The sequence below is a fragment of the Hippoglossus stenolepis genome, chromosome 12 (assembly GCF_022539355.2).
Source record: "Hippoglossus stenolepis isolate QCI-W04-F060 chromosome 12, HSTE1.2, whole genome shotgun sequence".
Classification (NCBI taxonomy): Eukaryota; Metazoa; Chordata; class Actinopteri; order Pleuronectiformes; family Pleuronectidae; genus Hippoglossus; species Hippoglossus stenolepis.
Window position 1 is genome coordinate 9,278,119 of NC_061494.1, and position 27,634 is coordinate 9,305,752.

The 27,634-nt window shown below is 41.7% G+C and overlaps 1 protein-coding gene across 2 annotated transcripts in view; it reads left to right on the forward strand.

Annotated features, from left to right (window-relative positions):
- The window catches only part of macrod2 (mono-ADP ribosylhydrolase 2), a 413,125-nt gene that overhangs the window by 153,141 nt on the left and 232,350 nt on the right, over positions 1–27,634 (forward strand). For both annotated transcript variants that reach the window (XM_035172644.2, XM_035172645.2), the window contains exon 5: positions 20,388–20,504. In XM_035172644.2, the coding sequence (XP_035028535.1) occupies positions 20,388–20,504 (117 nt within the window). The remainder of the gene's footprint in view (positions 1–20,387; positions 20,505–27,634) is intronic.

Below are 27,634 nucleotides of genomic sequence, written 5' to 3' on the forward strand. Positions count from 1 at the left end.
TCGCTGTTTTAATCCCATCATAATCCCTGGTTGGAGGCCCAGTATATTGCTCACCCTTTCATTAACAGAGGAGAACTATAGCCTCCTAGCCACCTAGCCACCAAACAAACATTCCAAACAGCCACACATGAAGTCAATCGCTTATGGCATCTCACCAGTGCTTTTCATTTCCACACTATTCATTTTATTTAATTTTTTACTTGCGATTTATATGGCAAATCAATGATTATTATTATTATTGGCTCCCTCATAAAAAAACTGATATTGGCTACTCCTGCTCCCATCCTACTTTTACTACTAGTTACAAAAAGGCAAAACTCTTTAACAGTTATAGTGTTTATATATATACATATCCCATTTGATTATTGTTTTATGAACATCTTAGAAGTAACAATATGTGAAAATTGTCACAACGGCTTGACATCTCAGCCTTTGTAAAAAATACAGAAAAAGAAAAAGACACCACAGTATCAGATTACCAAGTATAGGAGAGAATAAACAAACAAACAAAAAAAAAACATATGCAGTTTGTGATGAATATATGTGTTTTAGGCAGCTTTGTTTAGGTGTGGTTTGTGTCGAGTGGCTCCTCCTCACCTGGGGTTTACAAAGCTGAAAGTTGATAGGTCAGAGCAACGGGGGAGACTGGCTGAGGTGGAGTGCAGAGGGCGAGAAGCAAAGTATACCTGGTGAATTCATGATTAGATCTACAGTCTCCACACACTTGTGTATCCTTAAAGAATAACAATAGGAGAGATGTCGTTTGGTGTCGGTTTCCATACAATATTGATGTTTGGATGTACATATGCACTTTATACTGTTTATTACAGTTTCACCTTGTATATTTTGTGTCTATGCCGCTGAGAGGCTATACGCTTTAAGAGTCAGAGGGAGCTATTTGTGTTCATTAGGCAGTGCTGCAGAGCTGTGCGATTGCAGTTAGATGTAAAGCACTTGATAATTAAAATAGATAATTTTCTGTCAATGATCCTCTTGACATTTATATTAAATCAGGATACTTTCCCGGTGTGTATGCCACTTCTGACAGACCCACTTAATATAAAGCCTACTTTAAAATGCAAAGAAAATATAGACGTTCCTGCTTATTGGATGTAAACTGAAAGGAGAAATGTTTTAGATTAGTGCACTATAGTCAGCAACTGACATCAATAATAATAGATGTAAAGCCATGGCTTAATTACCTGGTTTGGGGGGAAAAGGAAAAAGGCACAGTGGTTGAAATACATAAGAAATGACTGACAAATAAACAATTTTGGCACATACATTTTTTTTGTGTGCATTTGCAATCTAGTAAAGCTCTAATCTTTGCGTTGTGAAGCTGGCAGGATGTGTTATTATTAAGCAATTTTGATCACATTGTTACCAATGTTGTTGTTTCCAATGTCTTGTGCCATATCAATAACCTGCTCTGCAACCGCTCTCTGCAACGTCATTAAGTTTAGAACTTTGTCCCAGTGACGCAAACTGTACCAATTTGGAGCTATAACTGAAATTGAGGTTTGTTTTCTGTCTAATTTGATGGTCTGGAACTGGCCGAAGGGGCTCCTGCAAAGTGCCATTGTTGGGCTCTTGTTCTCACTGACTAATTAACTTTACAGTTAACATCTCTGGAGTCTGTGCCATGTTGGACGGTGGGAGAGTGAGACAGCCAACGATGTGTGGAATAGTGCAAGCACTTACATCTTTAGTGACTTTGCAGGAGATCAAAGTTTAACTGGATCTGTGTCCATCTATGCAGGAATTACTTGTTTTGCGAAATCACAATTTCTCTTGTCATAGAAACAAATTATATATGCAAGGTTTGAAATTGGGAAAGAAATATAGGTGTATATGTGTGTACCCTAGATTGATGGGATTGAGATTAAGCGGAACCCAGGGAACACCTGCATCTAAGGTTTTAATGTGTGTTGTCCAATGTGGAAGTTATGAGCTTACGAGGTGGACGTGTAATTTTTGTGCAATATTCTATACCTACTCTTGAAATTAAACTTCCATATTTCTTTAACAGGTAGAAGAATCAACAAATGTGTGTATAAACATGTACTTGAACCCTTAATAAAAAGGAAGGACCAGTTCCAAAAAAGTATAAAACGCGGAAAGCTGCAATGTGAAGAAAATAACCTTGAGATCAAAAACCCGAGAAAATGTGGATCGTCAGTTTAGCCTCAAACATGTTTATGGAATTGGAACACTTAATTGTACGTTTTGGAGGTTTACAGAATGAAAAGCTATACAGCCTCCTCAGGTCTTGACCAAGGAGCGGTCAGGAGTCCCTACACATACCTCTTTCCTCTCACTCAGTTCCTTTAGTTTGCCACATCTTAAGATTAATGGCAAACTAAGATAAACTGCTTTATACACACGGCTTTCATTTTAGCTGATGCGTGACACTTTGCTATTAACTTAACAAGCTCGTTCTTGTTGGGTTAAGCAACTGCTGCGTGTGGGCGTGTTGAGCGTTGGGAGCTGAGCCCGGCCCTCAGGTAGAGGAGACGACAGAGAAGTTAGCATGACCCTAACTGACGGCTACACATGGTGAAAAACTTTCAGCACACCTTTTTTTGGCACTATGTTTATGTGGGACAACCTTGTCTTCTACATTACATGCTGCGTTTTAATGGTAAAAGGAAAGCATTTATGTAACACCTTTTCTAGTCCCAACCACTCAAAGCACTTTACACTGTGAGTTACACTCACCCATTCACATACACATTCATCCACCGGCTCTCCATATATGTGGCGCTTCTCTATCATTCATGCATTCCATTCACACAATGACAGCAGCCGTCTGGGGCAAATCAGGGCAAGGCCGTTTCAATGCGTAGACGAGAGGAGCCGGAGTTCAGACCGGCGACCTTCTGATGAGTTGACGACCTGCTCTACCTCCTGTGCCGCAGCTGCTCCTATAATAATAACCAAATAGATCTCGCAAATAGACAAATAGACGACATGTAGCTATCACAGAATCATTCAGAATCAACAAGACCTGGGATATGTATGGCAATAAAGTTGCTTGTGCTTTAGCATTGATTGATTCACCAACACAAACTCCCAACGTAGCTGTGACTGGACCACTGACTTTCAGTGGGACTAAATATCTGCGGTGTTGTGAGATGCTAATAGATGATGTCACACCATAGCATTTAGCAGTAAGCTTGACATGGCTTTAAATGTAAAGCTATTTAATACCATAACATCAGGTTACCACACACTCTATGTGGTGGGCCCCAAGGTATCTTTTCAGGTTTGTGGTTTTTCTTCCTGGTGGGTTTGTGGCTGCAGGGCTTCTCTCCCAAACAGCAATACAAACTTTCTCTTTTACGCTGTGTTTTATTTCGAGTGCACCGAAATATTTTGTTGCACTCATGTTTTTTTTCGCTTCACCGTATGTCATCGGATCTCCTACAGCCATAGAGTTAAAGTGCATAGCTCGGTCCATTCCAGCACTGTTGTCAGTGAGTTCATAGTTGCGCTGCTGGTGTGCAGAGTCACTGGGAAGATGATTTTTGAGCTCACAGGTAGAGAAACATGCAGTGCTGCCTTTCAAAGAAGGTTATGCCACTTGTTTCTTTTTACACCAATGAAAAATATAGATTGATAGTCTTTTAACTACCTTTTGGTTCAGTCTATTTTCATTAACAGTATTTTGTCTCGACGTAGTCACAGCTAGTGTTTAACAACATTGATGCTGTCATGGAAAAATGCCAATGATTCATATATTTAGTCATAGTTTTTGTCAAAGAAATAAACACTTTTCGAGCAGGAAGGCTCACACAGGTGATTACAGAATCTCATACCACAAGCTTATTTGGGTGTGACCAACAGATTTAGATTTTGCGTTCATGGGTTTTTTGCCACTCAGGTTGGATGAGGAGGAATAAAATAACAGGTGGTGTTGTAGTGCCTGCATAGCATCAATTATGCCCAATCAAATTATATCCTGTCATCCCTTCAAAAGCCGGGCTCTCACCTCAACGCTGGCTGATTTAAAACTCCCCTCAGCTGCATTCTGAGTAAAATTTAATAAAATTTGTGAAGAAATGTAGCTGCACCCTCCGCTAAGCATCCCCAGTGAGAGAGAAGGAAAATAAGCCAAACCTAGGGTCTCTGTCTGTGAGCTGCACTGGCACTTGCAGTCTGATTGGTGTTTCCAAGGCTGTGCCAAGTGCTCGCCCCCCCTTTCTCTATTGACTAAATCCCCAGTTGTAATGCCAAATGTCCCGATCATACACTGACAATGCTTGTTGCCTTTGCTATAAGAAGCAAAGCTACTCTCCTACGGAGTACTACACGTATTGTAAGGTTGAAAACAAGAGGCAAAGTCTTGGCTAGTGTCCCTCCTGTCACCTTATCTGTCAGTGTCTGTCTGTTCCTCCTCACCACCTGCTCCACCAAGTTTTAGGAAAGCGTGTCCAAGCCCAATATGGGCATCAGATCACATTGCCACAGCAGCAGATGCAGAATATCAGATGGTAATGCACAGAGGTGATCACAAGTTGATTGTTGTCCAAGAAGTACATTTGGATAGAGGTCGTACTTCACTGCCAGATCTACACAGCATCAAACATTGAGTAAGCACACTGGCAGTCTTGAATTATGGTTGGATCACACTACATTGACACTTCACTCTGACAACTTTCCAACCAAATTCAGTATATACCTTAAAATGCTTTCAGGCATGCACTGAACTCCGGATAATCTCCTGCAAATATCCAGAGGCTGCATCTGCGAATTCAAAAGTCAGAGTGAGAGTGTCCGAGTTTTTCCTGCCAGCCCCCTACAGTAAAAATGTTGGATTATGTCCGAATGAGCCCATGTGAGAATACAGCAGCAGATTGTACGGATGAGTAATTGTGAGCGAGTGGGCAGGTTGATGACGTTTCTAATATGGGACAGACGCAAAACTGAAATGGAAATTATCCAAACAGGTGCCATACACATAGACGACACCAACGAGATTCAAGAGCTTTTGGTGACAAGGGCACACGCCGATATGTATAGTGCTGGAAACAAAAACGTGATCTCTGCAGTATAATTTATACGCTATTTCCTGCTTCCTGCGTCTCCAGTCCCACCCCTCATCTGAACGCTCCAGGGACTTTTCTGTTGTTGTGACCAGCGGATTTCCTGCTGCGTTCTTCATATGTAAAAGGCAAACAAGGCAAGTTCATGTCTGAAAACAGCTTTAAAGACTTATACAGTTTTCTGCAAAATGTCCGCAATGCACCAACGTGGCTGTACTCTCACGGAGGTAAATTGGCTCATCAGTCTTTCCCTTTTTTTCCCCTTCCCATGCGTGTCTTATTTCTGAGGTACATTCAGCCTTGATATGTGAAATAATCTGATTTTAATAATATCTTAAGCTCTTCCTTAATAGCATCAGCAATTGTGCCATAAATGGATTTAGTATATCTTGTCTTCCTATACAAAATGAAAACTGGATCATAACCTGCTTAAGAGGCTGTAAGGAAATTATCAGATTAGCACCAAAAACAATGAATGTAGCCCGCTATTCGCGTGACATCCATCACCGCTGCTCTGCCGCTCAGATGACATATATGCTGACCTGAGAGATTTAGAGTCAGAATTGATAACTAATATTCTCAGAGGTGACAGTGCACAGGATTGTAAGTCTACATATCATCTCGGGAAGGTCAACGGCTTCCATCATAGCCTCGGTAACTGATATCCAGCTTTCTCTCAGAGGGTCGTGCGTGATGCTACGTTTTCAGTCAACAGTGCAGTTTATATGTATAAACGTCGCCATACGACGCCTGTAATCCACAAACCATGGATGGAATGAGAGTACGTATTGCAGACCGGAAAATAATAAATTACGATATAATGTCATTTATTTATTGTTCTTACAAAACGTTTGACTTGGAGAGTATTGTTGTCCATATCTATTGTTCCTGGTGTATATAACAAAAGCGGTTTGGGTTGAGGGGTTGTGCTGGTGCGTGGTTTCAAATTAATGGGCACCAAGCCGAGCTGTGAACAAGCAGCTATCTGAATGCTGTCACTGTATTGGCCATTATAGCGTTCCATTTGAATTATAATACTCCCTTGAGCAGGATGGGTGCTGCATGGCTGCGTGACTGCCCACCGGATCGCGGAGATAGGTCCCTTCAGTGAAACGGCTGAGCGGGAGGGTGACCAGGCATCTCCCTCGTTATGAGACTTGTCACTGTCACTCACAAAGGCATGAGTGACAGAAGACCCTATTACCCTACGAGATTCACCTCCATCCTTCGGAGGTAGAGCAGCTTTTACACCCGTCACCGAGAAAGGGGAGACAAAGCAAACGCTCCAGCGGCTGCATTAACATACCCCCCACTGATTAATGTTAGTTGTGATCACATGCAGTTCTGGCATACCCACAGATGTGATTTTTTTTAAATTTTTGTATTAATTCATAACAATTGATAGTCTTTATGGAGAAGATCTTTGCCACAGTTCTGAGAAAAGTCTGGCTTTTGAAATAGCCGGTAAGTATGTTAAAGCTGGTCTTCCCCAGAGACAAATTATCTACTTAATTAAAAGGACCAGCAGGAAAGGCCTGGAATCATGACGGTATAATTATAAAAGCCCCATTTCGGTTAATCCTTGGCTCTGCAGCAAGGAGCCTCACATGGTGGAGCCAGGCCACGGCCACTAGTTAAGCACTGAGACCACACAGGGCTTTTTCAAGTAGAGGCAGTGGGAGGACGACAGGCCTTTAACTGAGGACACACGGAGCTGAGAGCGAGCCTAGAGGTCCACTAGAAGCTTTTTTACTGCAGCAGAGCCCCCAGGAGAAAAGCCCAGGAAGATCATTTAAGAAGGACAGGGAGTCAAGAGGCAAATCATAGCCGTGCTTAAAAGTCAAGACTATGAATAGTGTGCATGCCGAGTGTGGATTTGCCCCATACGGGGACAGAGCTGCTCTACTGCAGTTGTGGATGTCGTAGAAATATTCTCTCCCTCATTAGAATTGGCCATTAGTAAGGTGTCAAAATCTATCAGATTTGGTAAACAGTCACAATCATGCTTATTTACCAAACAGTTCATCACGGCGGTGCATTAGTGCAGAGCTTTGTGTCAGTCATGGAGGTGGGCTCCGTGTTGTGCCGGTTCAGCTCAGTGCCGGGGCCTTTGATTTGTGTATCACAGCTGGGCCCGAGAAGACGTTTCGGTGGGCAGCTGCGGACGCTTAATCTCCCCTGTGCTGACACGGGCTCAATTAATAGATAGCACACTTTGGGAGTCTGCAAGAAAGTTGTCAGGGCCCCGTCAGATAAATCACTAGAGAGGATTTCACACTGGCTATCACAAGCTCTGGCCCCTGTGGCCTGCTTCTCTTTGTTTGCTTACTTTGAGTTGCAGGGGGAGTAATGATTTTATAGCAGCGAGGCACACTGGGGCTTTTTACAAGTGCTTTGATGACATCGAATTATAGGCTACAGTTAAGGAAATCTCCATAATGACGGTTTTGTTTTGGATGCCAAATAAATCAATAATTTGATGAGTAACACTTCATAACCTAATATATTTTGAGTTCAAACTTAAATGCAGTCATTTTAGACTTTAATAGCTCTGAAGTCAACATGCAAATCTGCGGAGATCATAAAATCCTCTCACAACGAAAATACCACTTCTTCGGTGCTCATGCGACAAATCATCACGTTTTACCCACCAGCAATTTCCACTGATTATATTTAATTTTCACTCTTAGATCAAGTTGTTTACAATTTCACTGTAATGGAAAAATGGATAATCATCTGGAGAATTCAGGTAATCGCCATTTGAAAGACGAGAAAAACACTTACCTATGATTGTATTGATTTTCAGGCTTAATTCTATCAGGCAGACATTGCTGTGATTTTTATAATGAAAGAACCACATTGATTGAACTTTTGCTCATTTGTAAACCAAGGGTCTTTTCCCTACTGGCTATGCAGATAAAATGTATTTAAAATCAGAGCAACTTGGAACTCACCTAAATAAATAGGATAAGGAGGCACTCTATTGTTAGATTGTGGTGAAATTGAGTATCTTAGTTCGTACACTCTAGAATTACCTTTCTTTACTCAATCAATCATCAAACTTTATTTATGAAGCATGTTTCATAACAAGCAATGCAACAAAGGGCCTTTATAGAATAAAATCAATATCCCCCATCCACACAGAGCTAAACACTATTAACAGTTACTGAGGAAACGCTATGGTGAATCTCATAAATTTGAAATGCCGAAACCCCAAAGGCAGGTAAACAGAGATAAAATGATAAAGATAAAATACTTAAAGAGATTATAAAACAAAGATAAAATAAGAAAATATAGTCAACATTTACACTGGCATTACATTAACAGGTTTATTGTCTTGATTGGGATTAAATCTGCTTCTTTTCTCTCCGTTATATGATGTATTATATCATAATACATGTGTCTTAACAAGCTTAACAAATATTGATGTAATCCTATGATATGACAAATATAATCTTCATATGTAAAAACTGATGTTACTGATACCACAGACACATATACTGCCTGGACTCATAGAAGAGAGACTTTACTGTGTTGTTACAGATGCAGCTGCCAATATCTCACCTATTTAGAAAATGATTAAAGGCAGCCAACTGACCCATTGTACATAGTTGTTCAAATTCAGCAGAAAGAAGTGATGGAAGAAAAATAAATGTCAAAATAAATATAATAAATGAGGATTAATGGCACAACACAATTTCCCCATTGCTTTCCACCTAAGCAGTGTAGGTATCAGAAGCTTGTCTTACAATGCTTACTACAATGGGCATTTTGTTCTGATAATTATAAAAATAAATAATCTGTTATGATGAAATGTGACATTTTCCCTTCCCCGTATCACCATGTTAGCTTCAGCTCGCCCTGTCCTGCACTTCCTCTGATGCATTAAACATTGTCAGACATTGCATGTTACACACATTTTATGGTAGGGAACAACGGAGAGGAGTGACGTGAGTAAAAAGAGGTATATGCTTAGATATTAATCCTGGTTTTAGTGCCAACAGTCAAGAGCAAATAGCATTGTTATAAAAATGCCATTTGGTTTTACGGTTGCACAAATGTTTATCGCTCCTGGTTAAACAGCCATAGAAACTTCATTACAATGCCTGATATCTCAGTTCCTAATCTAAACAGTGATATTTTAAGTCAGTTTTCCACTCATATTACAAGAGCCCTCTATTTCCAGAACTTGAGCAAGAATTTTAAAACTTCACATTCTCTATTTCTATACAGGTAAATAAGCTTAATAATCCAGAAATAAAATACAAAATCCAGAACTATGGCGACCTTTTTAATTCCATAGTCCTGTGTGGTTTTGACATGCTCTGCAAATGCTAATGCATTGTACGAGGCTGTAGGCTTTGCTGAAGAAGCGCCTTGCACCAGCAAACCCAAAGAACCATGCATAATAGCAACAGCTGTTCATGCATTTTAATCCAAAGCGGTGGCCATTCATTGAATGTTTCCATCTTTCTTCATTTCTGCAATTACGGACTAGCCAGAGAGTTTGGCCCTGAAGATCGGTGAGTGCGGAGCAGCAGTCCTGCTTGCTTTCTCTCCTCGCCCGGCCTTAAAGCATGCTATTCAAATTGCTCAATAATTACATGCATTTGTCTACTCCTGTCTGCAGTTGTTGCTTCTTAGAGCGGTGTGTGTGCTTTGAACAAAGTGCTCCTGTTCCAACTCTCACCTCTAGCCAGGTTGTTCTTAGGGAAGCCATCCTTTACCATCATGCAGCGGGCTCTCTTGGGTGACTCGAGTATGAACTCTGTGCTGGGAAGTAATTTATGATGAAACCGGGCAGGATCCGCTCTGGGGGCTGTGTTTTCTAGCTGTGTTTTCTCAACATTAGTGTGTCCCTTATTAGCCTAATTTCTCAAAGAGGGCAATTTCTTCAGGGGGCGACATTTAATTATGTCTGGATGAAAATTTGTGTGGGTTTTATTGATTCCTAATAGTCCCTCACATGAGGCGAACCGGCTGTATGTTGTTCAGGAACAAAAAAAGATTCATCTGGCTGATATAACGTCTGATCATCAATATAATACAAAAAAAAAACCATGAAAGGCGCCAGTTGTGATGAAAGTGTTAGATCTTCATTAATGTTAATTAAAACATGATGTACATAATAAATAATTCACATCCGGTTCTGACTCTCGATCTAGTCTGAGGGGAGCCCTTAGTGGTCAGCGGTGGGATTATCCAATTCTGTTTAGTTCTTTTTTTTTTTTGTCAGGCAGCAGATTTGCCGCTCTCCCACTGATATAGGTGGCGAGCTTATTAAAATGAGATGCTTCCTGATGGTGGTGGGTTTACGTGTTGACCACCTTTGTACCAGAAATATGCTGCTCGGCTAAAATCCCTGCTATGAGAGCGCTTTGATGTCAGAATCTCTACCAGGCAGGAATTAACCACATGTCATGTTGTTCTTGTTAATAATATTTCAAGTTGTTCAGAAAGGCTTTGATTCCCCCCATGAACCCAGAGAACCAATGGTGATGCGTTTTATTTCATAAACAATTTAACACATGTATGACCAAGACGGGAAACACGCTAATAAGAAGTGACGATTTCTGTGGTCTGATGCCGCATTCACAAGAGCCTAAGGTTACGCTGCGAGTGAGAAACACGCCGTGCCCAAAACAACACGTAAACACACATTGCACTTCAGATTGGTTTTTACTGAGGGGAAAGAAAAGATCTGAGTCTCTCACACCGTACTGTTTACTGACACTCTCCTCCACTCCCTGTCTTTCCTGAGGCAGTAATAGTAGAGCTGGGGTGCCAAAGGTAATCTAACCTAGGAGACGAGGCGATAATAGCCACATTGACGGAGTGCTTGTTTGTAACGAGAGACTGGATGAGGAGTCAAAGGTGATATTGAAGGAGGGAGAGGAAGCTGTAAGAGGAGGTTTGTGTTTATCTGTGATTATTGGGGCACCTCACGCACAGAAATGAAAGAAAGTTTTGAGACCTAGATGGAGTAGAAGACAGGAATTGTGGATTTCCATCAGGAAGGAGACCGATTCTGCGATGGCAGTCTGTGATATTGGGGCGATGCAGACGGTGCTTCTAAATGACAGGCCTCTGATCTCGGAAGATGTTGCACATGATGGTAGTTTGACAATGTGCTGGTCACTGTATTTCCACAGATATTCCACCATTTCAGTACATCTTTGTCTCAGGCAAAGAACACAGTGCTTTCATGTTCTTTTTAGTCTGTACAGATTCCTCATGCTTTGAAGAAAAACAAATCATTATAGCTAAGCAATGCAAAGTACAAAAAAAAAGAGAAAAGAAACCTGGAAAGCATAGCAACTAATTTTGAAAAAAAACCTTTCTTCATACTTCTGCCCTATCACCTCAATTCAATTTTCACTAAAAGATGGAAATTAAATTCACATTTTGTCTGTAGATGTCTGGGCTCATTTTAGGGTTTGATTAAGGATTTAAAAGGGGGACAGGTTTAGAAAAACTTAAGTAACAAGGACAACTTGGATGATTCAGGACAGGAAAGTCAGCAGTGGCCTATCCAAATAAAGTATTGCTAACCGCCTGGAGTCGGGCTGTGAAGACTAAACAGTGCCCCGTCACGTAAAGAATGCAGACGGTGTACTTCTGGTTTTCTGTCGGACAGAGCGACTCCGCTGCTTCAGACAGCGAGTCCTGCAACAACAAGACCGAGCCGTTGAAACAACATCTTTAAATGTGAGGTCCAGGGTCGTCCCAACTGTCTTGGGGAGTTCAGCACGGCCGGGGTTTGGCACCGAGTCGTCCGCAGCTGTCGGCCGCCAGGTTTCAAACGACCGTGTCACATGAGCTTGGGTAACCAAACCTGGCATTCCTTTACGGCATGAAGAGCGTGTGTTCCTAATATGTCAAACTTCACCTGCTGCTCCTCAAATCCAACTGTAGTTTTGAGTCCAGTTACTGTAAGTAGCAGGAATAAAGTCATGAAAATAGTTCTTTATTGTTATGAATGCTAAAAAACATTTCATTTTCTGAGCTAAATCTGTCTATAGTGAGCTGGATACTGAAGGTTTGATCTCAGCATGATCTGCATATAACATTAAGTGAACTGGGTACCATGGTAACATTAGCACAACCGTCTTTTTTAAAGTTTTTTTTTTTTCAAAAGCAACCGTGTTATAGCACACTGAAATTTAGTTTGACTAACGCACAGCCCAGGAATTAGTGTCAGTGGGAGTTCAGAAGGTGCTGGGAAATCTGCCAGAGGCTGTTTTTGAAATAACTGCAATGATCCTTGCTGTTTCAGTCTTATATGTGTGATGAGATAAAGGAGACATTACGAGCAACAGTGGAACATTGCAGATAAAGAACTGTGAATTTAACATTGTCTTTTGAAACTATGTTTGTTGGGAAATGCAACCTAATTAAAATCACCTTTAAGAGTTGACTCTGGAGATCTATTTGCGGACTGCAGGACGGTGGCAGAGCATGCAGGGGCGTAACTCACCGCAGGAGGCGTATCTGGTTCTTTTCTAAATCACACAAAAGAACCCCAACCACAGGCATATGGAGACTAAGACAAATCCACGTTTGACATATTTAAAACTCCTTTTGCCAACAGGATTATTTTCCAGCATGTGAATAATTCTGCTCAAATAGCCGATCATTGATTGACACTGCATCTGGCAGCAATGAAAGTATATTAAACTATTGACATGAATCATAAACCCTTGAATATTATAACTATTGTATGTAGATGTTAAAAGTGGTCGTAAACGTAGATCCCTCATTGACTGGTATGTGTTTACAGGCCAGTCTTTCCCAGTCCAATATGGCAGATGTGTTGATACATCGTAGCAACACCTACTAAATTTGCATGTTTGAAATTAGCATTAGAACGGACTATTGGTTCCTGTCCAGTGGATGTATTTTGTATATTTTAGAATGCAGATGGTTGCAGTTGCAGTTTTTGGTCATGATGTCTTTCTCTTATTCATCATTTTTCATTTAAGCTAAAATCAAGCAGTGACCATAATGACTTTGTGATGTTTAAAGGCAGGTCTGCTCTACAATCATGGGCTATGCTGGAGTCTTGCTTAAGGGTTACTCGGCAGAGAGTTCTCTTTCACCACTTAAAAGTGTCTGCATTCAAATATATTAGTCTTCAGCCACATGTTCAGATTTCTAAACTAGAATGGCCCTCGTTAGAGCGTAAACCTCCGCCATGGCTCAACTGTCCCATTAAAATCAGTCAAGCTGCACCAAATTACACACACTTATAGATATCAGTTCCCTAAATATGACAGATTTCCTTCATCAGAATCCATGATATACCCTGGGAAATTAGTTCAAATGTCAAAAAGTGCCCCACATCGCAGTTAGGATGTTCCTGGATCCGCTCCCCTTTTGTCCAGATCTACGCCAAAATTTAATCTATCCTTCCTTGGCCCATGTCCCATCCTTTCACCAAGTTTCATGAAAATCTTTTTCCAGCAGTTCTTTAGTAAACCTGCTGACAGACAGACAAGCTGCAATGAAGCCACAACAGAGGTGATTAGGCCCTATCTCTGTTATTGAAATGTTCTGCTGAATGTTATAATAGTTAATCCTGAAACTGTAACCCACTGGGCTTTATGCCATTTCCTGAGAAAAACACTACAATCTTCGCTGACATATTTGTCAACTTGGGCCAAACTGTAGCAATAATAACAACATGGTTTCCACCGCGTTGTTGTGGAACCTGTGATTCCCGTGTCATTTATTCTGCTTCCTGCTTACACAGCAGTGTCAGGGGAGCTGTGAGTCATGTAAGCCTGAGGTATTTTATGTCACTTTGGAGAGTAACATCTGTGCCTATCTGCCTCGCATTTCATTAGTCCAAATCCCCTGTTTACCGAGGTATTATAGGCAAAATGGAGATTATTATCCCTTTCCTGGGAACTTGGTTACAGTGGAGAGCGAGATCTGGCTCCCGTTGCATCCCAAATTGCGGCGATTAGGACACATAATCCAGTTTCACAGGGGAGTAAGCACAATAGTTTGACGGTATTCCACCTGACATTTAGTTGAGCCAGATCTCTGATTGGCACATGATTAGCAGCTAATCCAAGTCATTATCTCCTTCAGTGAAATTAGTTGAGTAGAAAAATGCTGTCGTAAATCACAGAGGTGGAATTGCGGAGGGGCTTTGATCAGTGTACAGCTCTGAAAGCGCTGTGAGGAGAGAGGGAATATGTTGTTGCCATGGATACTGCAAAAAAAAAAAAAAAATAGGTGAAAGGGGATATATGGCTTAATAGTTTCAGGGATATGTTTTGGTTTGTGCGGAAACCTCGACCGTCCGAGTATTGATAAAAGTTTTCCTGCTGCCCGACCCGCCCACAAGAGCGGTGGCTGTATGAGATCTCAGTGGATCAGCAGGTAGTGCACACTTAGGCACATAGGTTAAAGTTAGGGCCCGCCTCGATACAGACGACTACCTATTCCCCCTTTGTTAGATTATGGGCTGATAGTCGGACCTGTCCACAACGCGCCACGGAGAATCCAGCTCGGCACCTCCTCCCTCCTGCCCAGCCCGCGCTGCCTCCTCTGGCTCCAGTCCTGAACCCAAACCTCGGAGGAGCAGAAAATAATTAGGAGAGAAAATTGCAGCTGACACTATTTCTGAAAAGCAGGGTATTGTAATGAGAGCAGAGCAGGTATTCATTGTGTCTGAGGGAGCGATTGAAAGCCCTTGGTTTTGCGGGCTGCCTGGGAGACGCCCGGGGAGAGCAAGCAGAGCTTTGCCGAGTCCCTTAATGCATGTGGGAACGGAGCCTTGAGAGGACGAGGCAGAGGTGTCTTCAACAATGGCAGGAGCCAAGGTTACAGCTGAGTAACTAATTCAAACTGCTCTGGACGGACACACACACTCATACACACACACGCACTTGTCGTCTTTGTCTCTTTCAGTATGTCTCCCCCTCTGTCTCTTGCTCTCTCCTTGTTCCCTTTATGAGTAGAGAGGGATAGCGTCCAGCCACCGCTCAAAGTTATCTTCATTAGCAGCTCGGACCTGCTGGAGTGGCTGCGCGGGGAAGCTTTCTCTGAGCAAGACACTCAGAGAAAATGAATAAATGTTTTGTCCCACATAGTCCCAGCCTAAAGCAGTGGCTGGCATCGAGGAGAGATAGATGAGGTATTAACTGTTATATTTTTCAACAGCGGCTGAGGAAGCCCAGTAGCGGGGTGGACAGAAGCAGATGCTGCTGCCTGAATATTAAGCCTGTTAAATGAAATGTCCTCCATAAAGAAGTCTGACCAGGAGTTGAAATATAGCACCGGGTACCTCTGATTGAGAATCACAAAGCCGAGCACATGTTCATCTCAGGGCTCTCGCTTGACACGGGACTCGGGGTGAAAGCTGCGAGATGAGAGAGAGCGCGCTTTGATCGCCTTTCAGATCTGTGATGTAGTCTTTCTCTTTTTTTTTCATGTGAATACAGTTATTGCCTCCAAGTATAAAGGAGGGACACCGACATAACGGTGTTCAGGAGTCCTTTTGAAAACTGCAGACACATGGCTATGGATGCAAAATGAGTTCGGCTTTCACATACGTAGAACGCAGCAGGAGACTGTCCGTGTCAGACGTGTTCACAACAGCAGGGAAATGTCCGGAACATTCAGAGGACGGGTGGCGTCTGGGCAGACACGGCACAGATTCCCCTGCAGAAATCTCCGTGTTTTTGTTTGCACCACATTGACACTGGCGTCGGCCCTCATCCGCAAAGGTTCTCGTATATCATTGTCTTTTCAAGTTGACATCTTCATCCGGTCTTCTACGTGTACGGCTACTCTTTTTCATCCTGAGATGTTTGTATTCCTCCAGTTGTCATATGTCAGAAAGGTCATCAACACAACCGCTCGCTTGTTTTTATTTTTCCGGACTTTTTCCTGCCGTATTCTCACATGGGCTTATTTGGACATTTTCCAGGCCATTCTAGTAAGGAGCAGGCAGGAAAATGTCAAAAAAAATGTCCAGAGCAACTGACTAGGACATTTGCATTCTCACATACAACCCCTTTGTAAAATGTCAGTGCGTGTATGAAAGCAGCCAACGGAATTTACAATCTACAGAGTGGTGTATGTTGTTTAAAGTTTCGGTTTCTCGGTGTGAACAACTGGAGATGGAGCCGACTTGTCCTCCTTCTTCGTTAATGAGAATCTGAGGCTGCCTTTGTGATGTTGCAGGCATCCATAATGTAGAAATCTGCAGGGAATAAAGCTGAAATCCCACTTAAACGAGAAAATAAATTGGTGGCCAAATTGCATGTGGGTCATATCTCCACTTATGGAACAAAGATCTGCTTTTAGTTGCCTAAATAATGGACAAGGACAAAACGTAGTCACAATCAAGTCTGATCGCCTCTCAACCCATTCTGCTTTTTGATTTGAAATTACAAAGTACATTTTTATTACATACACACCCGTATTACGATGCTTTTGTTCTGCACCACCCATTCCGTGAAGCAGTCTAAGTAAAGCAGGTAAATTAAATCTTCAACCGAGATTCTGGCTATCGGCCAGATCCGTTCAGCAGCCTCCTCGATTTACGGGCACCGTGTACAAATTTCCAGGCTTGTAGGGACTCGCTGACATGAGATGCACAGTGACACACTCAGTGGCATCAGAAGAAAAGAAAAAAAATAGAGCTTCACAGTCACAGCAGCTTATGCAAGCACGGACAGGAGGAGTAGCGAAATGGAAGCGGAGACTATTATCTACAATCTCATTCTTCAGTTACTGAGATGAAACACAGAACCCTGGATGCTTGTGCTCGTCGGGTTCCTAAGGTGCTCGTAGGTAAGACATCAGCCGTGCCTGGTAGCGATGAGAGCAAATGTCTGGGGAGGGTGGACTCCTGCGGGAACACTGCAAACTGGAGGAGGGCATTATTACATTTTCCTAACCTGGCTGGCCCTATATGACCAGGAAAAGATCATAGCTTGCACCTGTTCGCGGAAAGCACTGAGGGTATCCTCCTGCTCCGTAACTGTCCGTCAGGCTTTATTTTAAGTTGGAAGATTTACAAACACATGCAAACTGAAACAGTCTCTGTATTGAACACAGTCTACAAAGATTGCTTCATATATCATCCTCTTTTTCTTAAAATATATTTCCCTGCTTGACCTTTATAGTGCAGCTGAGAGATGTGCATCCTCCTCCAACTCCCTACACATCTCGATGCACAACCACCGATCCAATGCAATAAAGAACGATCCACATCATTTTTAGTTAAATTCAAAAAAAGTTTTATTCAATGTAATATGATGGGACGGAAACAAATATGCTATTTAACTCACTACTATAGATAGTGTGATTGTATTTCCTTGGTTCGTTTGAGGCTAATCGTAAATCAAGGGAAAAAAGGGCCATTTTTATTTCACCTATTTTCTCAAACGGATCATAAGTACAAATATAAAACAAAACCAAGCCTGGACCTTGCCCTTAAATCAGTTACACATATTTAACAGTTTAACCACTTAGTAATGATCAGGATTAACAATGAAGCATGGTACAATTTGCTACTACCTGCACTTTATAAAGGTCTATTTTTCAAATTACATGCATCTTGTCAAACATCTTAAAGTGTCACGAAGCATTTCATATGTGGCAATTAAGAGGAATGTATAGCTGCTCCTCCCCCATGACAATCTCTCCTAGGCGAGCCCACGTTTAGAGAGAAGGAATTCATAATCTATTATAAATGTAAAATTATTTGGCACAAATATCATTTCTAATAACAAAAGATTTGAATACAAATAATTAGCCTATAGACGATTAAATCCGATTTCAGTGATACAAAGACCTTAGAAACAATGCATCCTGAATGCATCCCTGATTGTGTCCTGTGCACACTTTTTAATCGGGTCAATAGCATCGCGATCCTTTATGCCAATGTACTGACGGGAATCTTCGAATAAAACCATAACCCGGTTCAGCTCTCTCTATATATACTTATTTTCACATTAGCGGAGCTTAATGGAAGAATGCTAGCTTTGTTGAAAGACTGAATCCAGTTGGCATGTTGAAATAGCGGATGAGCCAGCTAGATTAGCCAATATAATTACTGAGGATCTCTAAGCAATTAGCACTTAAAAATCGCCAAGTTTTCATCCGAGATGTAGCCGTCATGTAATGTGCAACTCTTGGTGTCTCTCTTTTTTCATATTGCTTTCTGGTCTGCTTCAGTTTAGTGGCCAAATGTGATGGAGCCAGAGAATGCAACGTGTTGAATATACTCACAGAAGCATCTGTTAAATAGCTTTTTCCAAATGTTACAGGCTGCTAAAACCTACAATATTAATAATAGCCCTTGTGTGAATCTTGGGCTTTTCATATTCTATATCACGCTGTAAAGTGAAAACTGCATTTCAATAATATATTCAGAAGCACAAAAATCTATACTCAATACTTAGATTATATAAAAACAAAAGTTTTAATGTACAATGTACAAAAAGTATGTTCAAACCAGACATAATGAAAGTGAAGTATTTATAAATGAAGAATTGAATTCACATACTATAACTTCACATGAGAAGTCAAACTGAAGTAGCGCTGAAGCCCGGGGGGGAAACGTACCTCACACTGACTAAAATGCCTCTGAAGGAATCCAGATATTAGAACATATTGGCTGTCCTGTCACCGCTGTGATGCAGGCGCATTATCAGGTGAACACATTTAGGTGCTTGAATCTCATTGAGTCGGTGCAGTAATAGAATGGAAAAAGGTTTTTGTTCGGCTGGAGGATTGTGCTCACGCGTGTAAGCTCCCCGAGCTTTCAGCTCAGTCTGTGCATTTAGCAATTCGTGTTTGCGAGATGTTAAGTAGCAATTATGATGGCGGCTGATGATCGTGGATGATCTTGTTTGCACAGTGCGCATTATAAAAATGCCAAGCTTACAGCTAGCGCCACATCCTCTCTGTGTTGTGTTAAATAGCTTCCATTGTCACCGGAGCGATCCCCCTCCTCATATCCACATCACTGTCACACTCATGTTACTTTTTCGAAAAGCCATCAGGATTCGTCTCTGTCAGGCGCCTGTCCCTCAGTCCATTAAAGATGATTGATAGAGCTGGAAAATCTTCCGCCCAGCTGTTGTCGTTGACTCATCCCTGAGAAATTGAAAGGAGCTGAGGAAAAGGACCATCCCTCATCAAAAGACCTTTTGTCTGCGCGGATGATGTGAAGCAAGCTCCACTTTTTGAACATAGCGGATAACTAATCTCCAGCCTGTTTTCATAGTTGTACTCTCCTAGCTCTGCATGTGCATAATTATTAGAATACAGGTGGAGAAAATAATCAGTCACATTTTGTCTTTTATCAGGAAAATATATTCAGATTTGACTTTATCTGTTCCTCAGTTCTGTTCTTTCATCAGTTGAGAATAAACCTCGGTTATCCTGGTGATCATCTTAACTCCCAACCGTTTTAGCTTTGATGGATGAAGCTCGTCTGAGGCTTTTTCTTCCCGTCGGCCGAGTTTTTACAAAGAGACGCCAAAGAAAAGACACGTCTGTTTGTCCAACTGCTTCTGTTCCTCCTCCTGCCTCTGTTATCCACTAATGGCTTGTGAGGATTTTTACAGGACAACTTGAGGAGGATTTTATGATGTTTCAGTGTGATTGATAACATGCTCTTGGAGGGATGTCAGGCTTTCAGAGACGGATAATGTGGATTTCTATCTCCCTGCCTTCTTGTGTAAGACGTGCCATCAATCAAGTGTATCGTGGCCTTAACCCGGTAAAATTAAAACCTTAGGGGGGGGGCGGGGTCTTTGTCGAAAAAAACCGGGGCACACGCATCAATAGGGAGTGCGACGGAATCGGAACGCAGATCCACATCATAACAGGCTCACCGCAGAGAGCTGCACAGATATAAGATTACCACCACCGGGTAGCAAATACAGTTAATGATCGGACTGTATATCTCTGTTGACAGTGGAGAGGGATTACAGGAAGAACAGTCTCATTTTCCCTGCGTGTGGAGGCGGTATTAGATCCTCGCCCGGCTAATTTCATTCCAAAGCTCGTCAATATTTACCAGCAACAGGCGCAGCGCACTATGGCAGACCCAATCTCCCCCCAGACAGACGCCGCAGAGCGAGGGAGATCATTTCAGAATGTGGAGATTCAGTAACGAGGAATCAAACCCACGGACATCATTTTCAGCTTGTTTCCTGTTCACGTTAAACAGCTGCTTGTTTTGACACGATAAAGCAGACAAACTGATAATCGTCCCATCTGCTTTGCGATATGCCACGTGTCTGATTATATGCATGTTTTCTCCTCAGGTCGTTCTTACCTCTCTTTGTGCATCTGTTTGTGTTTCAGTCGACGGCTGCATACACAAAGCGGCGGGGTCCTGTCTGTATGATGAGTGCCACTCACTAAATGGCTGTGACACCGGCAAGGCCAAGATCACCTGTGGATATGATCTGCCGGCAAGATGTGAGTACCATTAATTCATTTGTTTTGCTGCTTGTTCTGTAATGTGTCCTCCAGCGGCCCTGCAGGGATTCCCTGCTGCCATATGGGGCTCCATCACCTGAACACACTGGGAACGTCAATATTTAGGTGGAAAAAAATTGGAGGGGGCATTAATCTACATTCCTTTTTTGTTTTGTTTTATGAAATGGCCTCGTTTATTGAAACCCAAGGCTCCACAACCACCAAGAAAATCACTGTTCATGAAACAAAAATGTGTTTTTTCCACGCATGCTCTTGATAATAAATTGAGGTCATAGTTCCTATAAAGTTTGGACAAACATGAACGAGTTACAAATGAAACTGTGCACACCTGAGCACCTGCACCGAATGACCAAAACAGAGTGGGGTGCCATAATGTCCAAAATAAAAACATTTTAATCGTAATTTATTAGTTGTGAAAAACTAATTTGTAATAATATGGGGAGTTGTTGTTTGGAGGATAATGAATATGATTGGTGTTTGTTGTATGGCTGGGTGATGGGAGTGTCACCCGCACACAAACAAAGACATTAAGGGAGCTATTAGTTGCTTAATTTGATTGATTTTTCATCCCTGATTTATTCTGTTAACGGATCACACAACTCCTACTGTCAGGCCACGACTGATCAGAGGAGGGACTGCACTGCTTCCCTTTGTTTTCTATCTCCTGTCATTGATCTAATCTTTTTTTAGCACGTCTCAGAAAGTTTGTGCTGTGTGTGTGTGTGTGTGTGTGTGTGTATGTGTGTCACCTCCCCTCCCGATTGACTTTTGTAATCATTTCTGAGCTAATTTTATTTTGGTAATTGTCGGTAACACATTTGCGTCACTTTCAAAAGTTTGCTACAAGCTTCTCTCCTCTCAGACTGGGGACGAGGCAGCACGATGGTATAGAAGAAATGTCACTTGGTGTAATTCGGTCGAGACGAACGTCCCAGCAGTCCTAACCTAACCCTGAAGGATTTCCATGAGACAGCCAAGAGAAGACATTGAGGCCCAGATGAAATTAGGTTGTGTTAATATGGTATGTCGTAAAGATGTCAAACAAATGGAGCAGATAAACTGTGAGTCAGTCTTGTGGGCAGCCGGTTCAAGTGTCTGCGCCGCCAAAACAGGGTGCACCATGACAATTTAATAACCTGCAATGTCATCTGGGAGCAATCACACTGCCACTGGGTACCGTTGTTGTAATTATCTCCGGGCACAACACCTTCTCTGTGCTGATAACTCGTTATAGATTGTGTAGTTCTTTACTGGGAACAGTCAGTTCTTTCCTTTTTTCTTCTTCTTTTACGTGATGTTATTTCATATTAGAGCTATCTTTACTCACAGCCGGTATCAGCCTCTTATCTTCCAACTCTGATCACTGTCATCATCAGCATTGTCTCTCTCTCTCTCTTCTGCTCGTGGCAAACTGACAGCCGCTTGACATTTCTCTGAGTTTGTACGTTCTGACGAGAGATCTCACTCGCTCCCGAAATCTACCCACTGTTTGGACTTTTGTTCTTTTCCCATTAATTTCCATCTCTGTCTGATTTGTTCCACCTACACACGCATTATAAAGCTGCCGCGACTGCAAACAACAATCTGTTTGGTTTATGAAATCTCAAATAATAGTCTGTCCACCCCCTCACCGCCGAACAAAGTAAACAGACATGACAACAGACAATTTCCCCATTTTTGAATTTCCCTAAACTCAGTGATGTTACATGTAGGCGTAGCAATGCAGGTTAAAAGTTTTCAGTGGAATTGAAGTGTATATTAGATTAATTGAAAGTTAATGTGATGCTAATAGCTCTTGTGGATTAAATATAAAGCGTAAAATGAATAAAATGGACATATAATGAGCGTTGATATTTGTATCATCAAATAATTAACCTCAGCAAAAAGCCTTTACGCCCTGATTCCGAATGGATGCAGCATTTTATTGTGCTTTCACAGACTGATTTGAGGTTGTCAGATGCCAAATGCAAATGCACACTGGACCAACTTGTGTGCAAGGAAGGTTTTAAAAAAAGAATAACTCTTATCTTCATTTGAACAATTTTAAATCACCAAGCGCATTGATATTTTGAGACATGTATTCACAAAGTTGAAGGCATCTGTATCTGCAGGCCACGAAATGCACATTCTCATCGCATGCGGAATCGCTTCTGCTGACGCATATCTGCAGATGGTGGCTCGACTACTCTTCCAAGAGCGAGGAGCACACAGACAGATGGACCGTTTACTGTTCACATGTTGGCACAGCGCACCATTTCCAACGTGGGCATTCTCTTCCCAGTTTCGCCTGAACATTGTGCTGCTTTTCACAAATTTTCTGTAAACACATAAATCTCTCAGAGGATATGACTCTTCTTCGGGGACCCCCCCTTCGCTGGACTCAAATCCATTGCATATAATTGAAAATAAGTAAGTCTAAACTCAGAGTAATGGAGAACAAACTGTAAACGGCTTCACGCTGCACCTCCAGCTGACATCTTCTGACTTTGCCAACAACGCGTGGAAATAAACCATCCATCGCACTATGAACTCCGACAGGATTATTTGCAGTCTGAAGTGTTATCACCCGCAAGGTATTGTGTGTCATTCGACAAGGAATTGTTCTGGTAATTTTTGTTACTTTTTCAAGAACTGGAAGAAAATAGCAATTTATAGCTAATACTCAAAATAAGTGGTAAGCAATAAAACGCTTCCTCGCGTCCTGGAAAACCACTTACTGCCCACAGGGAAAAGAGCAGTTGATCTGAAATCAGAGTTGCCCTTGTTTTGAGATTTGATGTGCTGAGGCAATGGAAAATGAACCCACCCCATCTCAGCCTTTTTTTTTCCTCAAGACAAGAAAATTGCTCTCCATTACATCCCACTAAGCAGTTTAGGCTGTGAATCCCAGTGGCAAATGAGCTTTTCCTTGAAGAGGGCCGAGCACATGTGGGACTGATTATTATGGGGCCGGCCCAGGATTATTAATCAATGACAGTAATTACCCACCTACCATAGCGGAAAGCCTAAAAAAAACCTGTCTGTTACATCAATCTGACAAGGAAATTGTCTATTTGCCCTCATGTTAGACAAGTTACTCATCTGTTCGTAGATTAATGATCAAATGAAAATAACGTTGTCGAGTGCAAGGAGCTAAGTCGCACATTTAGGACTATATGAGTGGAAAGATGTGTTGCAACATTGCCCATGACTGTTTCAATATCGCCATTTAAGTTTGTTTATGAACTGAATATATGAACTTGTGATCATATGTGACAACTGGATAACACTTTCCCACAAAATATGCACCAAGAATGGAAGTTACAAGTGATTGTAAGGAAAGATACAAACACCTCCACATGGTGTGTTCTTACATTATTAGAGAAATCCCCAGTTATATTCAAGGTAAGGGGATATTTCAATATGGTCGCGTTTTAAATTAGTCATTTCCTCTTTACCCGTGGAGTCCGTTACTGCCATAACTTTCTGGGTCAACGACATATGTCACGCACAGTCGGCTGTTTTTTCCTCCCACTGTTTGTATTGGTCACTGGCAATGGATCAGGATTATTCATCGCCCCTTTGCTGCGTAACATGAATACAACTTTAATGCAGTTCCTCATCCGTGAACATGCGTTGAGCCTGAGTCACGTCAGGTAGATTTTCTTCTGCATCTCTCATGCTGCTTCACAACATCATGAGAGGAGGTCCGTTGTTATTGTTTTGATTGAGAGACGCCTAATGGCCGAAGTTGCGTTCTGTACATTTAACAATCTTACTATAATGTTAGTATAATGCGAGGAAACACTGTCTGTATGCATGTACTGTTTGTAATCTCAAAAAACTTTCATCCTACCTAACTTTGTAGTGTTTCTGGGGGCCCACGGAGGTGTAGTTGTGAATTTGGACACACAAGACATTCAATACATTCTGAATTAACAGGCGATCGGTGTTCTGCGGCAGTGGGGATTGGGACTCACTGTAAATGCATTGATAATGACAATAGAGCTTTCACGGCAACAGTGATGACAATAGATCCTCCAGTTCAGGGCTCTGTGAACTGAGCATGGCCTCACTAAGTCCACAGCTGGTCCTTACTTGCCATAGCTTAATTAGTGCAGGAAACTTCTGTTTGAGAAAGCTGCACCCAGTGAAGCCAGAGGCCAAGCAAACGGCCCTCTCCAAACCTGCATTAGTGACTATTAAAGTAAAGTATTTTCTCCAAAGTTCAGGCTTTCTATCGCACATGTACTTTGTCTCTTTACCAGCTACATCAGTCTTTTCGCCACTTAAACCGCTGAAATCTTTGCAACGGTGTTTATCATACTGTGTCTCAGTATTCTCGTGATTTCATGTCAGACCTTATTTTCTATAAAGCTTTTGGCTAGTGATGCATCTGATGAAAAGATTTCCAATCGTTCAAAAAGCATCTTTGTAACTCTCACCTGAAGAGATGCTAGAAATGTTGAATGCGGAGCCCACGCTGGCTCAGTTACTTTATCTGAAACGCACAAAAAACAACATGTTGCCTGATGTTCTTATCTGTGGCATTATTTCCATTTTGTGTGTTTTTCTCAGGCCAGACATTAGCCGACATTTAACAAACAGGGATGTTGTTTGACGTTTTTTTTCTGGAAAGAAAGGGAAGCAGAATCAAAAGAGCTCTCTGGAGAATTTTTCATATAATCATCCTGAATATCAACCTAGATTTTAATATACTGGAAACGTTGCTGTTTATTCAATAAAACTAACAGGACACACTATGTAAGTCTTTACCTTTTTAATCAAGAAGAACCAATAAATAACTGCAAAAAAAAAAGAAAAAAGATAGGTGTTTTAAGCTTTTAGGCCAAGGGGGAATTAGAACATGTTTTTCTGTTTTAATTTAACAATAAATAATATATTTCTTTATTTGCTGAGGATGATCTGCAGATAATCTTATCGTTCATTTCGCTGCTCCACAGGTCCACACTAATAACCTTAAGCAAAGACCTTGCAAGTTAATCTTTACTTGCACATTTCAGCCCTAGCTGTGGACCTAGAAGGTATCGAGAGTTCAAACTAGAGGTCTGCTCGAGAAAGTTAATGTCCCAGAGGAACTTTTTTTCAGATAGACACTGTTTATTTCCCCTCTCCAGTTTCATCTGAAATCTTTTACCCAGTTTTGTTTTCCTCCCCGGGGTTACTTTAGATTGACAGTTCAAAACGTCTGTACTGTTTATTGTTTGTGTTGCCTCTCTCCCCCTACCCATTATTGCTTGAGCTCTAAGTATATGCTTTAAATAATGAATCATATTTGGATACAAACAAGAGGGGCCGACATTTTGTTTTATCGTGTTGCTGTCAGCAGTGTCCTCTTTCCATTTTAATCTCGGTGCTTATTTCCTTGTGCCTCAACCAACAGTGACAAAAAAAGAATTGCCTCTACCTTTTAACATGTATGGATCCGTTACTTCCTCATGTGCTGTGTGGATACTGTATCAGTTGTGTGTAATGTCACCGAGCAAAGAAAATACTTTTACTGGTCCCTCCAGAGAAATAGTGCTCATTGGGATTCACATTGGCACCGCGTTTCACTCCAACTTATCAGTTGTAGGGTTATAGATTTCAGCCTTTGGAGTATTGCTTCCACCCAGCCCACTCTGATAGTGTGCAGACATAACCTTATCCATGCTGCATCAAAATGCTGGCAGACCTTAGATTACTCTCTAATCTAAAACTAGATGCTAACTGTTTCGAGAACACTCAGCCGGCTCTCCCGTCTACAATGACCAGGCACTTCACCGCACTTCTACAATTTGCACTCAAGCTTCACAGGAACAACTCACAGCTCAGCCATTTGTTTATTTTGTGCTTGCTGCTGCTGCTGCTGCTGCCCCACGACCCTGCAGGCCTCCTGTATTCAGTGAATTCATACGCGCCATCTGTAACTCCTACAACCAGGTGTGTTTTCTCTTTTACGTATCTGCTTAACATGTGCACAAGACATTGTGAATGGGCAGCATTACAGCAATATTTCAATGATCTCTCATATACACTGACTAAAATATATATACATAGTTTTTTGTTTATATAAAACCTTTCATCCTATTGTCCTTTTCAATCTCTAAATAAGAAGGTAGATATATTGTGTATTTATCCTCTTAGGAAAGACTACAACCTATACTAACTATAGTATTGTGTGTATTCTTAGTGAGAGTATGCATTGTATTGCAATAGATTATATAATTTGTTTTCTTCTTTTACCTTTATTTGCTAAAACAGTCTCCTGTTTATTCATATTAAGCTCAAATGAAGATTATCAGTGATAATCACACTAAAGCATTCATACTAAATGTATGAAGGAATGCTTATCATGTGACCATGCGACATCAGACTTAGTAGATACAGTTTCATAACTTCATTTAGTTCAACATTTCTAAGGATATGATTCTTGAGTCATCCTAATAATTTAATAACCTATTAAATAGCTCTTGACCTTAAAGTACTGATGTTCCTATTGGTATTACACAGATATTATCTGTGGCTCACATATCTCCAGAACCCTTCTTCTTATCGGCTTCACACTGTGCATGGTCAAGGGTCCATGGAAGTAGCCTTCAGTGTCAACATGGGATACGTTCGATATTCATAAACCACACGCCACCAGCAGCAGCATCAACAAGAGTGAACACAACAGCGGCGCGTTCACACCATCGGCAACAACAACAACTGATTCTCCACATCAAGGTTCAAGTCAAGGTTCACTAACTTTGCATAGCAGCTTCAGGCTCCTGCAGACTGAGTCCTGCAGACTGAGTCCTGCAGACTGAGTCCTGCAGACTGAGTCCCGCTGCCGCTCTTTACTCGGTGCGGCTGAATTACTGCAGGTCACTTTAAGAGTTCCAGGGAGAAAACTGCAACCAGCATCACCACAGGCCAAACAAACAGCCCGTTCCAAACAGGCAGGTTCAGAACGGGCACTGCAATAGTAACTAATGACAAAGCTGAGCAGCTCAATTACAGACTAGAACTCATTTGATAAGCATGGCAGCTGTACACATGCCCCCCAACAGCGAGAGATCCAGAGCAGATGTTGCAGCAAACTTCCCGATGGCTGGTTCAAAATGTGCGCTCAGCGGCAATCGGAT